General features: G+C 48.8%; 1 protein-coding gene across 6 annotated transcripts in view; it reads left to right on the forward strand.

The window, feature by feature from the left end:
* The first annotated feature begins 4,306 nt into the window (after window positions 1-4,306).
* The window catches only part of PHF14 (PHD finger protein 14), a 469,633-nt gene continuing 456,223 nt past the window's right edge, over window positions 4,307-17,716 (forward strand). For 3 of the 6 annotated variants that reach the window (XR_010177576.1, XM_063921313.1, XM_063921314.1), the window contains exons 1-2: window positions 4,308-4,447; window positions 15,433-15,543. Coding sequence is in view for 4 of the 6 variants with exons in the window: in XM_063921313.1 (XP_063777383.1) it covers window position 4,447; window positions 15,433-15,543 (112 nt within the window). In the remaining 2 variants the exon portion in view is untranslated. Of the gene's footprint in view, window positions 4,448-15,432; window positions 15,544-17,716 lie in introns of all 6 variants that reach the window. The other 3 variants (XM_063921311.1, XM_063921312.1, XM_063921315.1) reach the window with 2 other exon arrangements.

The following is a 17,716-nucleotide window of genomic DNA, read 5'->3' on the forward strand; positions in this document are numbered from 1 at the left end:
GGCCCCGCCCCTTTTTCGGCGGCCTCGTCTCCCGCTCTTAACGGATTCTGGCAGGGGTTAAATATCTCCATATAGCCTCCGGAGGCTATATGTGAGGTATTTTTAGCCAAAATAGGTATTCATTTGCCTCCCAGGGCGCCCCCCTCCCAGCGCCCTGCACCCTCAGTGACTGCCGTGTGAAGTGTGCTGAGAGGAAAATGGCGCACAGCTGCAGTGCTGTGCGCTACCTTTAGAAGACTGAGGAGTCTTCTGCCGCCGATTCTGGACCTCTTCTTACTTCAGCATCTGCAAGGGGGCCGGCGGCAAGGCTCCGGTGACCATCCAGGCTGTACCTGTGATCGTCCCTCTGGAGCTGATGTCCAGTAGCCAAGAAGCCAATCCATCCTGCACGCAGGTGAGTTCACTTCTTCTCCCCTAAGTCCCTCGTTGCAGTGATCCTGTTGCCAGCAGGACTCACTGTAAAATAAAAAACCTAAGCTAAACTTTCCTAAGCAGCTCTTTAGGAGAGCCACCTAGATTGCACCCTTCTCGGCCGGGCACAAAATCTAACTGGCTTGGAGGAGGGTCATAGGGGGAGGAGCCAGTGCACACCACCTGATCCTAAAGCTTTACTTTTTGTGCCCTGTCTCCTGCGGAGCCGCTATTCCCCATGGTCCTTTCAGGAACCCCAGCATCCACTAGGACGATAGAGAAAGATAGAATAGATTATACTTACTGTCTCCGCTGGCAGTCAGGCTCCTCGGTGCAGCAGCTTCTGGCAGATCCCGGGAAGGGGAGAAGGAGGAGGAGGGAGGGGGACTCGGGAGCCGCAGCAGCGCAATGTAATTGGTGGACGCGCTGCTGCAGCTGTCCCTCTCATTCCACATAGGCTGGCTGCTGCTGCTGTGATGAGGGAAGCGCATGTCAACATTCACAGCGGCGGCCAGTCTATGTGGAAGGAGAGGGACAGCTGCAGCAGTGCCTCCACCAATTACACTGTGCTGCTGCGGCTCCCTCCTCCTCCTTCTCCCCGAGACTGCGTCCCTGCTGCTCCTCTCCTCTGGCCCGCAGCACACAGCGGCAGGCGGCATGTAATGAGTCAGTCTGACTCATTACATGCTGAGCTGGCTTTGGGCCCCTTGACAGCGGCGGGCCCCAGTGCAAGACACCGCTTGCACTGGTGGTAGTTCTGCACTGATACCTCCCAACAATGAGGAAGGTATAAGTGGGACTCCAGCGTGGTGAAGCCTCGCACGCGTCTCAAAGGGGGCGTGACTTCTAGAAAAGGGGGCATGGCTTAGTGGGGATAATGCTCCCGCAAGCCACGCCTCCCAAATTCGTCACTTAGGGAGCATGGCCAGTGCTCTGTGAGCTGCTTGCCATGCCCTCATGCTGGGTGCTTGTCCAGCGCTCCGGGAGCTGCTGGACAGCTCTCAGCCTTTCCCAGAGCTGACCCAGTGTGTATGTGTGTGTGTGTGTGTGTGTGTGTGGATGATGGATGTGTGCACCCGTCATCCATTCACGTCTGCCGTGTCCAATGTACCTCTCAACTCCACCCCCCTTGCAGTAGGGACAGCTGTACAATGTTGTAGGGCGTACTGGCCCGTACCACCCTACGTAAACCACTAAAATTATGTGGACCTATATTAAATGGAGGACCTGTAGCTGTAGCTCCACCTCCACCTGCCCCATTGTTAATTTAACCGTGTGTGTGTGTGTATGTGTGTGTATTATATATCCAAATATATACTGTAAGCCTGCATCAAGATAAACAAGATAAAGGATGATCTCAGAAGTTTATTAGTGTATTTTATGCGTAGGTAGTCAAGTTATTTAAGAAAAATAGAGACATTGGTTAACATCGATCTCACAGAACAATGTTTTGTAATTAACGTTAGGGATGGCCATCGACCATCGATAATTGGCAAACATCGTTGGATAACTACCGAAGGCCGATGACTATACCCCTTTCACATCGCCAAAATAATCCGGGTTATTATGCAATGTTATTAGGTGCAATGTGAAAGCACCAAAGTGAATAATACCCTTTTCACACCGCACAAATAACCCGGTATCGACCAGGCATATTGCCGGGTTGAGACAAGTCGGTGTGCGGTGTGAAAGGGCCATGGTCGAAATCCCGGGTCGCCTGACCTGGTAATTCAACCTAGGAATAAAGCAGGGTTGAATATCAGAACAGTGCCAGCGTGATCGGGCTTCCAGGTCGTTGTGACCCGAGATCCGTTCACTACATACGGAAATGAGCTAATCTCCCAGCGCCGCCTCCGCCCCTGCTGCCGGCTCCGTCCCCGCCTCTATGGCAACACACCCAGCAAATTGCCAGGTTGAGAAGCCGCCTATTAGGGTCCAATGCCGGATCCCACCCTGAAAGGACCCGTTTCCAATTCCCGGGTGGGATCTGGCAATGGCAGTGTGAAAGGGGTATAACCTGGGACGACCAACCCTGCATTTCAACCAGGGTTAAAAGAAAGGGTTAAACACGGGTCGGACCCGGGTGGCTGTGCAGTGTGAAAGCCTCTGACCTGGGATATTGAACCCGGGTCTCAGAAAAAGGTGCTGATTGGCTGTGTATGTGTCTGCTCAGAGCAGTCCCCAGACCCTCCTTTTATTTCCTTTGAAACCTCATCAATGTGAGCCAGAAAAGTCCATTTTAAATCAGTGTGAAAGGCATCAACCCAGGAATTACTTGGGTTGAAACAGCAATGTGAAAGGGTCTGAGAGTGTTCAGACCCGGGTCAGACCCAAGTTCAAAAACCGTGTCCGACCTGGGTTTGCGATGTGAAAGCAGTATTAGTGGAACCAAATATTTTTATTTATTTTTTTGTCCCCACTGAGTTAAGCCCTGGCCCTAGCTAACCTCTAAGCCCCATCCATTTTTTTTTTTTATTGGCCCCCAGCCATCGATGGACGCAAACCATGGATGGTTCAGGATAGATGGTTTATGTGCACTTGATAGTTATCACCAATGGCAACCATCGATGGGCAGCCCACCGATGGCCATTCCAAATCAATGTTAAAATATATTTGGTACTTCCTTATCTTTGCGGCCCCCGCTACGTAACTTACTTATCCCCTGTGTAAGGTACTTAACTTACGTAACGTTCTTGAAAAAAACAAAATGTACTACTTACACTACTGCTACTGTGTTTCTGTCGCAGCCGACGCCGCACGATATATTTGTTCTGTCCCCCGCGTATTTTCTGTGGACGAACACTCGCCAGCTGAACACAACACTCGCCCCCGCATATGACGTATCTTCACTAGTCAGTGAAGATGCGTAATGTAGGAGTAATATTGATTAAAATGCTTTTGCTGTATTAATGTGTGAAAGCCTATATATTCTAAATACTGTATATATAAACCTTTACATATATTGAAAGGTCATCTTTGCTTGTATGTGTGCGCGAGACAACAGGCGTTTTCCTTAAATACTTTACAAGAAAGAATGGGAAGCCAGAGGACAGAGAATGACAGAACTAGAATATCCTCAGCAATCGCCTCACTGTCTTGACAAGACAGACTCTCAGAATTGTTTGGGAATGTGTTTTTTGTATACTACCTTTTATGTAATTGAAACTTGTACTTTGCATGATTAGCTAATTTTATCATGAATACTTCACTGTGATTGGAGGGCATGTAACGAGCCCATATTTAATTTTGTATTATTAAAGGCTCTCCCTGTCAGAGGGAGGACAGAGCAGTGTTATACTGACAACTGTGTGTAGTGTGATTTCTTGCTCTCCAGCCGGCTGTGTTCAGTACTTTGAATCTCCAAAACAGAAGGGTTACTACGGTGTTCGTAATTGAGGTGTAAGCCTTATTACTCCAACAGTAAGTAGCGTAACCAGTGCGCCTCCAGCATGGGGGCCGTAAAGATGAGGAAGTACCAAACATTGTATAACCAATGTTTTCTTCCGATGGCCTATCCCTACATCTTCCCATTAATGTTATAGTGTGCTGTGTATCCTGCTTTAAATGAACAAACCCCTCAAATCATTGAACTAAGGGCAATCACTATGTGTGCTTCTCTACGTGTTGCCTCGAATTATTTTAATTTAATGACTAAGCCCTAATAAAGAAACATTATCTATATTTATAATTACCAGCCCAAATCACAGCCTAATACCCCGCCCTTCTCAAAAATGGCTTTGTGTCCCGCTCCTGACCTCATCAAAGATGGTTGACTGACTTTACGAGCGTACTGGTTTCCTCAGCCACAGCCCTCTTTAATGATGGCAATCCCGGAGCACAGTTCCGCGTCACGTGCTCTGCGTGGCGCTTTCCTGGTCCTTTACGTGACGTTGCTGTGACGTTAATCGGCTTTGGGAGGTTTCGCGCCTGCGCAGTTGCTCAGCTGCTGCCTGGCCTGATTGTGCTTTGTATTAATAGAATTTGCGCCCCGGCTATCTCTGCTTCTACCTGTGTATTGTGGCGTCTACCCCAACAAGTGAGTGTTCTACTTCCGTCCCGGCTAGGCTGCACATAGGAGGCATACATGTAAACACTCTTCTCCATGCACCCCACACACAGGCTGCATACATGTAACCAGTCTCCTCCATGCATCCCACACAGGCTGCATACATGTGACCAGTCTTCTCCATGCACCCCACACACAGGCTGCATACATGTAACCAGTCTCCTCCATGCATCCCACACACAGGCTGCATACATGTAACCAGTCTTCTCCATGCACCTCACACACAGGCTGCATACATGTAACCAGTCTCCTCCATGCACCCCACACACAGGAGGCATACATGTAACCAGTCTCCTCCATGCACCCCACACACAGGCTGCATACATGTAACCAGTCTCCTCCATGCACCCCACACACAGGCTGCATACATGTAACCAGTCTCCTCCATGCACCCCACACACAGGCTGCATACATGTAACCAGTCTCCTCCATGCACCCCACACATAGGAGGCATACATGTAACCAGTCTCCTCCATGCATCCCACACACAGGCTGCATACATGTAACCAGTCTTCTCCATGCACCCCACACACAGGAGGCATACATGTAACCAGTCTCCCCCATGTGACCCCACACACTAGGAGGCATACATGTAACCAGTCTTCTCCATGCACCCCACACACAGGAGGCATACATGTAACCAGTCTCCTCCATGCACCCCACACATAGGAGGCATACATGTAACCAGTCTCCTCCATGCATCCCACACACAGGCTGCATACATGTAACCAGTCTTCTCCATGCACCCCACACACAGGAGGCATACATGTATCCAGTCTCCTCCATGTGACCCCACACACAGAAGGAATACATGTAACCAGTCTCCTCCATGTGACCCCACACACAGGAGGCATACATGTAACCAGTCTCCTCCATGTGACCCCACACACAGGAGGCATACATGTAACCAGTCTCCTCCATGCACCTCACACACAGGAGGCATACATGTAACCAGTCTCCTCCATGCACCTCACACACAGGAGGCATACATGTAACCAGTTTGTCCCGTGCACCTAACACACAGGAGGCATACATGTAACCAGTCTCCTCCATGCACCTCACACACAGGAGGCATACATGTAACCAGTCTCCTCTATGCACCCCCCACACAGGAGGCATACATGTAACCAGTTTGTCCCGTGCACCTCACACACAGGAGGCATACATGTAACCGGTCTCCTCCATGCACCTCACACACAGGAGGCATACATGTAACCAGTCTCCTCCATGTGACCCCACACACAGGAGGCATACATGTAACTAGTCTCCTCCATGCACCCCACACACAGGAGGCATACATGTAACCAGTCTCCTCCATGCACCTCACACACAGGAGGCATACATGTAACCAGTCTCCTCTATGCACCCCCCACACAGGAGGAATACATGTAACCAGTCTCCTCCATGCACCCCACACACAGGAGGCATACATGTAACCAGTCTCCTCCATGTGACCCCACACACAGCAGGCATACATGTAACCAGTCTCCTCCATGTGACCCCACACACAGGAGGCATACATGTAACCAGTCTCCTCCATGCACCTCACACACAGGAGGCATACATTTAACCAGTCTCCTCTATGCACCCCCCACACAGGAGGCATACATGGAACCAGTTTGTCCCGTGCACCTCACACACAGGAGGCATATATGTAACCAGTCTCCTCCATGTGACCCCACACAGGAGGCATACATGTAACCAGTCTCCTCCATGCACCTCACACACAGGAGGCATATATGTAACCAGTCTCCTCCATGCATCCCACACACAGGAGGCATACGTCTCCTCCATGCACCCCACACACAGGAGGCATACATGTAACCAGTCTGTCCCGTGCACTTCACACACAGGAGGCATACATGTAACCAGTCTCCTCCATGCACCCCACACACAGGAGGCATACATGTAACCAGTCTCCTCCATGCACCCCACACACAGGAGGCATACATGTAACCAGTCTCCTCCATGCACCTCACACACAGGAGGCATACATGTAACCAGTCTCCTCCATGCACCCCACACACAGGAGGCATACATGTAACTAGTCTCCTCCATGCACCCCACACACAGGAGGCATACATGTATCCAGTCTCCTCCATGTGACCCCACACACAGGAGGAATACATGTAACCAGTCTCCTCCATGTGACCCCACACACAGGAGGCATACATGTAACCAGTCTCCTCCATGCACCTCACACACAGGAGGCATATATGTAACCAGTCTCCTCCATGTGACCCCACACACAGGAGGCATACATGTAACCAGTCTCCTCCATGCACCTCACACACAGGAGGCATACATGTAACCAGTCTGTCCCGTGCACCTCACACACAGGAGGCATACATGTAACCAGTCTCCTCCATGTGACCCCACACACAGGAGGAATACATGTAACCAGTCTCCTCCATGTGACCCCACACACAGGAGGCATACATGTAACCAGTCTCCTCCATGCACCTCACACACAGGAGGCATACATGTAACCAGTCTGTCCCGTGCACCTCACACACAGGAGGCATACATGTAACCAGTCTCCTCCATGTGACCCCACACACAGGAGGAATACATGTAACCAGTCTCCTCCATGTGACCCCACACACAGGAGGCATACATGTAACCAGTCTCCTCCATGCACCTCACACACAGGAGGCATACATGTAACCAGTCTGTCCCGTGCACCTCACACACAGGAGGCATACATGTAACCAGTCTCCTCCATGCACCCCACACACAGGAGGCATACACGTAAACAGTCTCCTCCATGCACCCCACACACAGGAGGCATACGTGTAACCATTCTCCTCCATGCACCTCACACACAGGAGGCATACATGTAACCAGTCTCCTCCATGCACCTCACACACAGGAGGCATACATGTAACCAGTCTCCTCCATGCACCTCACACACAGGAGGCATACATGTAACCAGTCTCCTCCATGCACCCCACACACAGGAGGCATACATGTAACTAGTCTCCTCCATGCACCCCACACACAGGAGGCATACATGTAACCAGTCTCCTCCATGCACCCCACACACAGGAGGCATACATGTAACTAGTCTCCTCCATGCACCCCACACACAGGAGGCATACATGTAACTAGTCTCCTCCATGCACCCCACACACAGGAGGCATACATGTAACCAGTCTCCTCCATGCACCCCACACACAGAAGGCATACATGTAACCAGTCTCCTCCATGCACCTCACACACAGGAGGCATACATGTAACCAGTCTCCTCCATGCACCCCACACACAGGAGGCATACGTGTAACCAGTCTCCTCCATGTATCCCCACACACAGGATGGATACATGTAACCAGTCCCCCCTCACTGCTTTTAGGATGCACATGTGAGAACATCACCCATCCTGTAATACTCACAGGACACATGTTGCAACCAATCTCCATTATGCACTACACATATACCAACTTCACACGTGACATTTGTCTGCTTTGGGATTTCCAATTTACACACATTTTCCATTTACATGGATTTCCCATTTAATATAACTGAAATAACTGATGCTCAGGTAATGGTCATTCATTTCCAGCAACAAATCATGCTTAGGTTAATTCAGTCAAATTGTACATGAGTAATTCTGAATCTGACGGCTGAATACCACACACACGTGTTACAGGAGTGTATCCAACCTCCTGTCAAACACTGCTCTTATCAGTCAAACATACAACTACTCCGTCATACAATGCATCCGTGCTGTGTACTACGTACTTTCCTGGCAATAAATACGAAACGTTATGTACATGGGATGTTACCAGGTCTTGTAGTGCTACACTCTATCACTTACCTTTATTTTGTTACTAATAAATGATATCCCATCTATAGTCTAGGGTGGCTTAGGAGAGTTTGGTTGCCAGGTGTGTACTTTCTATGCCCATGCTATATTACAGCAGGAACCAGATGTTAATCTATTTATAACTGTGCATTGAAGGCAGTATAAAATACGGGGCAGATGTATTAAGCCTGGAGACGTGATAAAGCAGTGATAAGTGCAAGGTGATAACGCACCAGCCAATCAGCTCCTAACTGTAAATTTACATATTGGAGCTGATTGGCGGTTGCGTTATTACCTTGCACTTATCACTGCTTTATCACTTCTTCAGGCTTAATACATCTGCCCCAAAAAAGGGCCCTATGACATTACAGTAGATTCACTCTATGGGGCAGATGTATTAACCTGGAGAAGGCATAAGGATTGATAAACCAGTGATAAATGCAAGGTGATAAACGCACCAGCCAATCAGGTCCTAACTGTTAACTTACATATTGGAGCTGATTGGCTGGTGTGTTTATCAGCTTGCATTTATCACTGGTTTATCAATTCCTTATGCCTTCTCCAGGTTAATATACGTACGCCATAGACCTGTGCATGGGATTCCAGGAGCCTTTTCAGCGTACATGGGGCGTAGAAAGCACCCGTCTCTGTCTCCGCTCTATTGCAAGAATTCCTTCAATGAACCTAAAATATGTCTTGCAAAGAAATACATTTGTATGCTTATTTCTAAACTAATGATTTAACAAAGGTTAACATCTTATCTTTATAGTCTGTTCAGTGCTTGCAAACACCTATTGCAAAATTTAATAAAGCCAAATAGGACTTTGTTTAACTGACTTTGAAATAACGCATGTTCACACACCATCTCCAACCCTATATAATATAAATGTGACATACAGGTTGAGTATCCAATATCCAAATATTCCGAAATGCAGAACTTTTTGAGTGAGATAGTGAATCCTTTCTTTTCTGATGTCTCAGTGTACACAAACTTTGTTTCTCTGACGTCCTAAGTGGATGCTGGGGACTCCGTCAGGACCATGGGGATTAGCGGCTCCGCAGGAGACAGGGCACAAAACTAAAGCTTTAGGATCAGGTGGTGTGTACTGGCTCCTCCCCCTATGACCCTCCTCCAAGCCTCAGTTAGGTTTTTGTGCCCGTCCGAGCAGGGTGCAATCTAGGTGGCTCTCTTAAGGAGCTGCTTAGAAAAAGTTTTTAGGTTTATTATTTTCAGTGAGTCCTGCTGGCAACAGGCTCACTGCATCAAGGGACTTAGGGGAGAGAAGTTCAACTCACCTGCGTGCAGGATGGATTGGCTTCTTAGGCTACTGGACACCATTAGCTCCAGAGGGAGTCGGAACACAGGTCTCACCCTGGGGTTCGTCCCGGAGCCGCGCCGCCGACCCCCCTTGCAGATGCTGAAGATTGAAGGTCCAGAAACCGGCGGCAGAAGGCTCTTCAGTCTTCTTGAAGGTAGCGCACAGCACTGCAGCTGTGCGCCATTGTTTGTCACACACTTCTCACCAACGGTCACGGAGGGTGCAGGGCGCTGCTGGGGGCGCCCTGGGCAGCAATGTAAATACCTTTTATGGCTAAAAAAAATACATCACATATAGCCCTTGAGGCTATATGGATGTATTTAACCCCTGCCAGATATTACAAACTACGGGAGAAAAGCCCGCCGGAATAGGGGGCGGGGCTTATTCTCCTCAGCACACAGCGCCATTTTCCTGCTCAGCTCCGCTGTGAGGAAGGCTCCCAGGACTCTCCCCTGCACTGCACTACAGAAACAGGGTAAAACAGAGAGGGGGGGCACTTTTTATGGCGATATTTTATATATTTAAGCTGCTATAAGGATACAACACTTATATAAGGTTGTTCCCATATATATTATAGCGCTTGGGTGTGTGCTGGCAAACTCTCCCTCTGTCTCCCCAAAGGGCTAGTGGGGTCCTGTCTTCGATAAGAGCATTCCCTGTGTGTCTGCTGTGTGTCGGTACGTGTGTGTCGACATGTATGAGGACGATGTTGGTGTGGAGGCAGAGCAATTGCCGGTAATGGTGATGTCACCCCCCAGGGAGTCGACACCGGAATGGATGGCTTTGTTTATGGAATTACGTGATAATGTCAGCACATTACAAAAATCAGTTGACGACATGAGACGGCCGGAAAACCAGTTGGTACCTGCCCAGGCGTCTCAGACACCGTCAGGGGCTGTAAAACGCCCTTTACCTCAGTCGGTCGACACAGACCCAGACACGGACACTGAATCTAGTGTCGACGGTGAAGAAACAAACGTATTTTCAAGTAGAGCCACACGTTATATGATCACGGCAATGAAGGAGGCTTTGCATATCTCTGATACTGCAAGTACCACAAAAAGGGGTATTATGTGGGGGGTGAAAAAACTACCTGTAGTTTTTCCTGAATCAGAGGAATTGAATGATGTATGTGATGAAGCGTGGGTTAACCCAGATAGAAAAGTGCTAATTTCAAAAAAGTTATTGGCATTATACCCTTTCCCGCCAGAGGTTAGGGCGCGCTGGGAAACACCCCCTAGGGTGGATAAGGCGCTCACACGCTTATCAAAACAAGTGGCGTTACCGTCTCCTGATACGGCCGCCCTCAAGGATCCAGCTGATAGGAGGCTGGAAAGTGGAAACTACCCTAAAGAGTATATACACACATACTGGTGTTATACTGCGACCAGCCATCGCCTCAGCCTGGATGTGCAGTGCTGGGGTGGTCTGGTCGGATTCCCTGACTGAAAATATTGATACCCTGGATAGGGACAGTATTTTATTGACTATAGAGCAATTAAAGGATGCTTTTCTTTATATGCGAGATGCTCAGAGGGATATTTGCACTCTGGCATCGAGAGTAAGTGCGATGTCCATATCTGCCAGAAGAAGTTTATGGACGCGACAGTGGTCAGGTGATGCGGATTCCAAACGACATATGGAAGTATTGCCGTATAAAGGGGAAGAATTATTTGGCGTAGGTCTATCGGATCTGGTGGCCACGGCAACTGCCGGAAAATCCACCTTTTTACCTCAGACCCCCTCCCAACAGAAAAAGACACCGTCTTTTCAGCCGCAGTCCTTTCGGTCCTATAAGAACAAGAGGGCAAAAGGACAGTCATATCTGCCCCGGGGCAGAGGAAGGGGTAAGAGAGGGCAGCAAGCAGCCCCTGCCCAGGAACAGAAGCCCTCCCAGGGTTCTGCAAAGCCCTCAGCATGACGCTGGGGCTGTACAAGCGGACTCAGGAGCGGTGGGGGGTCGACTCAGGAATTTCAGCGCACAGTGGGCTTGCTCACAGGTGGACCCTTGGATCCTGCAGGTAGTATCTCGGGGTTACAGGTTGGAATTCGAGAAGTCTCCCCCTCGCCGGTTCCTAAAGTCTGCTTTGCCAACGTCTCCCTCAGACAGGGCGACGGTATTGGAAGCCATTCACAAGCTGTTTTCTCAGCAGGTGATAGTCAAGGTACCCCTCCTACAACAGGGAAAGGGGTATTACTCCACGCTATTTGTGGTACCGAAGCCGGACGGCTTGGTAAGACCTATTCTAAATCTGAAATCTTTGAACCTGTACATACAAAAATTCAAGTTCAAGATGGAATCACTCAGAGCAGTGATAGCGAATCTGGAAGAAGGGGACTTTATGGTGTCCCTGGACATAAAGGATGCTTACCTGCATGTCCCAATTTGCCCTTCACATCAAGGGTACCTCAGGTTCGTGGTGCAAAACTGTCATTATCAGTTTCAGACGCTGCCGTTTGGATTGTCCACGGCACCTCGGGTCTTTACCAAGGTAATGGCCGAAATGATGATTCTTCTGCGAAGAAGAGGCGTATTAATTATCCCTTACTTGGACGATCTCCTGATAAGGGCAAGGTCCAGAGAACAGCTGGAGGACGGAGTAGCACTAACCCAAGTAGTGCTGCAACAACACGGGTGGATTCTGAATTTTCCAAAATCTCAGTTGACCCCGACAACACGTCTGCTGTTCCTGGGAATGATTCTGGACACGGTTCAGAAAAAGGTGTTTCTTCCGGAGGAGAAAGCCAAGGAGTTATCCGAACTTGTCAGGAACCTCCTTAAACCAGGAAAAGTGTCTGTGCATCAATGCACAAGAGTCCTGGGAAAGATGGTGGCTTCTTACGAAGCAATTCCATTCGGCAGATTCCACGCACGAACTTTTCAGTGGGATCTGCTGGACAAATGGTCCGGATCGCATCTGCAGATGCATCAGCGGATAACCTTATCGCCACGGACAAGGGTGTCTCTTCTGTGGTGGTTGCAGAGTGCTCATCTGTTAGAGGGCCGCAGATTCGGCATACAGGACTGGGTCCTGGTGACCACGGATGCCAGTCTGAGAGGCTGGGGAGCGGTCACACAGGGAAGAAACTTCCAGGGAGTATGGTCAAGCCTGGAGATGTCTCTTCATATAAATATACTGGAGCTAAGAGCAATTTACAATGCTCTAAGCCTGGCAAAACCCATGCTTCAGGGTCAGCCGGTGTTGATCCAGTCGGACAACATCACGGCAGTCGCCCACGTAAACAGACAGGGCGGCACAAGAAGCAGGAGAGCAATGGCAGAAGCTGCAAGGATCCTTCGCTGGGCGGAAGATCATGTGATAGCACTGTCAGCAGTGTTCATTCCGGGAGTAGACAACTGGGAAGCAGACTTCCTCAGCAGACACGATCTACACCCGGGAGAGTGGGGACTTCATCCAGAAGTCTTCCACATGATTGTGAACCGTTGGGAAAAACCAAAGGTGGATATGATGGCGTCTCGCCTCAACAAAAAACTGGACAGGTATTGCGCCAGGTCAAGAGACCCTCAGGCAATAGCTGTGGACGCTCTGGTAACACCGTGGGTGTACCAGTCAGTGTATGTGTTTCCTCCTCTGCCTCTCATACCCAAAGTACTGAGAATTATACGGCAAAGGGGAGTAAGAACGATACTCGTGGCTCCGGATTGGCCAAGAAGAACTTGGTTCCCGGAACTTCAGGAGATGCTCACGGAAAATCCGTGGCCTCTACCTCTAAGACGGGACCTGATTCAGCAGGGACCGTGTCTATTCCAAGACTTACCGCGGCTGCGTTTGACGGCATGGCGGTTGAACGCCGAATTCTAAAGGAAAAAGGCATTCCAGAAGAGGTCATTCCTACACTGGTTAAAGCCAGGAAGGAGGTGACTGCACAACATTATCACCGCATTTGGAGAAAATATGTTGCGTGGTGTGAGGCCAGGAAGGCCCCCACGGAGGAATTTCAACTGGGTCGATTCCTACATTTCCTGCAAACAGGATTGTCTATGGGCCTCAAATTGTGGTCCATTAAGGTTCAAATTTCGGCCCTGTCGATTTTCTTCCAGAAAGAATTGGCTTCAGTTCCTGAAGTCCAGACTTTTGTAAAAGGAGTACTACATATACAGCCCCCGGTTGTGCCCCCAGTGGCTCCGTGGGACCTGAATGTAGTTTTGGATTTTCTCAAATCCCATTGGTTTGAGCCACTCAAATCGGTGGATTTGAAATATCTTACATGGAAAGTAACCATGCTACTGGCCCTGGCTTCAGCCAGGAGAGTATCAGAATTGGCGGCTTTATCGTATAAGAGCCCATATCTGATTTTCCATTCGGACAGGGCAGAACTGCGGACGCGTCCTCAGTTTCTGCCCAAGGTGGTGTCAGCGTTTCACCTGAACCAGCCTATTGTGGTGCCTGCGGCTACTAGCGATTTGGAGGATTCCAAGTTGCTGGACGTTGTCAGGGCATTGAAAATATACATTTCAAGGACGGCTGGAGTCAGAAAATCTGACTCGCTGTTTATACTGTATGCACCCAACAAGCTGGGTGCTCCTGCTTCTAAGCAGACGATTGCTCGTTGGATTTGTAGCACAATTCAACTTGCACATTCTGTGGCTGGCCTGCCACAGCCTAAATCTGTCAAGGCCCATTCCACAAGGAAGGTGAGCTCATCCTGGGCGGCTGCCCGAGGGGTCTCGGCATTACAACTCTGCCGAGCAGCTACGTGGTCGGGGGAGAACACGTTTGTAAAATTCTACAAATTTGATACCCTGGCTAAAGAGGACCTGGAGTTCTCTCATTCGGTGCTGCAGAGTCATCCGCACTCTCCCGCCCGTTTGGGAGCTTTGGTATAATCCCCATGGTCCTGACTGAGTCCCCAGCATCCACTTAGGACGTCAGAGAAAATAAGATTTTACTTACCGATAAATCTATTTCTCGTAGTCCGTAGTGGATGCTGGGCGCCCATCCCAAGTGCGGATTGTCTGCAATACTTGTACATAGTTATTGTTACAGAAAAAAATCGGGTTGTTATTTGTTGTGAGCCGTCTGTTCAGAGGCTCCTACGTTTGTCATACTGTTAACTGGGTTTAGATCACAAGTTATACGGTGTGATTGGTGTGGCTGGTATGAGTCTTACCCGGGATTCAATATCCTTCCTTATTGTGTACGCTCGTCCGGGCACAGTATCCTAACTGAGGCTTGGAGGAGGGTCATAGGGGGAGGAGCCAATACACAACACCTGATCCTAAAGCTTTAGTTTTGTGCCCTGTCTCCTGCGGAGCCGCTAATCCCCATGGTCCTGACGGAGTCCCCAGCATCCACTACGGACTACGAGAAATAGATTTATCGGTAAGTAAAATCTTATTTTAATACACAGTTATTAAAAATATTGTATTAAATGACCATCAGACTGTGTGTATAAGGTGTATATGAAACATAAGTGCATTCTGTGCTTAGACTTGGGTCCCATCGCCATGATATCTCATTATGGTATGCAATTATTCCAAAATACGGACAAATCCCATATCCAAAATACTTCTGGTGCCAAGCATTTTGGATAAGGGATACTCAACCTGTATTCTGTAAAGCTACATTGTTTTTATCTGTTGTTGCGTTTTCTAAAACAAACCAAAACACCATGGTGATAGCCCTCAAAATGAAGTGTCAGCATACAGGAAACGGAAAATAATATGCCTACAGTATGGCAGTGGTGGTGTCCTTGTTTTATATAGTTATATATTTCTTAGTAAATATTGTTGAGTTATGAAACTTTATCGGATGCCACTGTTAATAATTAAAAGAAAAAAAAGAAAAAAACAACAACTTTTTTTACAGTGGACCGGAGTTCGAAAAGACGTCAAGTGAAGCCTTTGGCAACCTCCCTTCTAGAAGCATTGGATTATGATAGCTCAGATGACAGTGATTTTAAAGTTGGAGATGCTTCAGGTATTTTTTGGATCTTTATTTTAAAACCTGCTTTATATCATCATTATTATTATTATTATTATTACTTTAGCTTTGTTACTTTGGTTCATGTCAGATGGTTACAAGTAATTCTTGTAACCCTGCAATGCCTACACTGTGGTGTACAATGCTGGCACTAAATACGTGGGCTATCATTGGTGCCTAAGTGGCTTAGCAGTTTCAAATTGCTGTCTGTGTTTGCAGCTGTTACTTTGCTTGTTTGTCTAGCATGCTGTAGTATCGCATCTGATTGCTTTAATGCACAACTGTATGTGTATCACTGTCCTATATGGCTATTAAGGATTTATGGTAGACAAAATTAGATTGTGCTCACTTTGTATCACTGTAGTTCTTGATTGTTCCATCTTAACCACACCGATCCACTCTGTTCTTACCTCTTGCCCTGTTGACTGGGCTTTAATACCCCTTCCCCATAAACTGTCCTCCATTAATCGGGGCAGTGTGTGGGTTTAATAGGACCGTCAGTGGCTGAGAAACTGGGCATCCAAAGCAAGGATTGTGTGTGTGTTTTGTTTTTCTCTGACGTCCTAGTGGATGCTGGGAACTCCGTAAGGACCATGGGGAATAGCGGGCTCCGAAGGAGGCTGGGCACTCTAGAAAGATCTTAGACTACCTGGTGTGCACTGGCTCCTCCCACTATGATCCTCCTCCAAGCCTCAGTTAGATTTCGTGCCCGGCCGAGGTTGGATGCACACTAGGGGCTCTCCTGAGCTCTTAGAAAGTAATAGTCTTAGATTTTTTTATTTTCAGTGAGACCTGCTGGCAACAGGCTCACTGCAGCGAGGGACTAAGGGGAGAAGAAGCGAACTCGCCTGCTTGCAGCCGGATTGGGCTTCTTAGGCTACTGGACACCATTAGCTCCAGAGGGATCGACCGCAGGCCCAGCCTTGATGTTCGGTCCCGGAGCCGCGCCGCCGTCCCCCTTACAGAGCCAGAAGCAAGAAGATGGTCCGGAAAATCGGCGGCATGAAGACTCTGTCTTCACCAAGGTAGCGCACAGCACTGCAGCTGTGCGCCATTGCTCCTCTCACACACTTCACACTCCGGTCACTGAGGGTGCAGGGCGCTGGGGGGGGCGCCCTGAGGCAGCAATAAAAACACCTTGGCTGGCTAAAATACCTCAATATATAGCCCCAGGGGCTATATATGAGGTAAATACCCCTGCCAGAATTCCATAAAAAACGGGAGAATAGGCCGCGAAAAAGGGGCGGAGCCTATCTCCTCAGCACACTGGCGCCATTTTCCCTCACAGCTCCGCTGGAAGGAAGCTCCCTAGCTCTCCCCTGCAGTCTACAAAGGGTTAATAAAGAGAGGGGGGGCACTAAATTTAGGCGCAGTATACATTATATATAAAAACAGCAGCTATAGGGGACATAACTCAGTTAGTCCCTGCATTATATAGCGCTCTGGTGTGTGCTGGCATACTCACTCTGTCCCCCCAAAGGGCTTTTGTGGGTCCTGTCCTCGTTTAGAGCATTCCCTGTGTGTCTGCGGTGTGTCGGTACGGCTGTGTCGACATGTTGAATGAGGAGGCTTATATGGTGACGGAGCAGAGGCCGATATATGTGATGTCGCCCCCTGTGGGGCCGACACCAGAGTGGATGGATAGGTGAAAGGTATTAACCGACAGTGTCAACTCCTTACATAAAAGGGTGGATGACGTAACAGCTGTGGGACAGCCGGCTTCGCAGCCCGCGCCTGCCCAGGCGTCTCAAAGGCCATCAGGGGCTCAAAAACGCCCGCTCTCTCAGATGGCAGACACAGATGTCGACACGGAGTCTGACTCCAGTGTCGACAAGGTGGAGACATATACACAATCCACTAGGAACATCCGTGACTTGATCCCGGCAATAAAAAAAAAAAAAAAAAAAAAAAATGTGTTATACATTTCTGACTTTAACCCAAGCACCTCTAAAAATGGGTTTTAGGTTTGGGGAGAAAAAACAGGCAGTGTTTTGTTCCCCCATCAGATGAATAAATGAAGTGTGTGAAAAGCGTGGGTTAAGAAACTGGTAATTTATATAAAGTTACTGATGGCGTACCCTTTCCCGCCAGGTGGATAAGTTACGCTGGGAGATATCCCCTAGGGTGGATAAGGCGCTCACACGTTTGTCAAAAAAGGTGGCACTGCCGT

This window comes from Pseudophryne corroboree, chromosome 5 (assembly GCF_028390025.1).
Source record: "Pseudophryne corroboree isolate aPseCor3 chromosome 5, aPseCor3.hap2, whole genome shotgun sequence".
In the NCBI taxonomy this organism is placed as follows: domain Eukaryota; kingdom Metazoa; phylum Chordata; class Amphibia; order Anura; family Myobatrachidae; genus Pseudophryne; species Pseudophryne corroboree.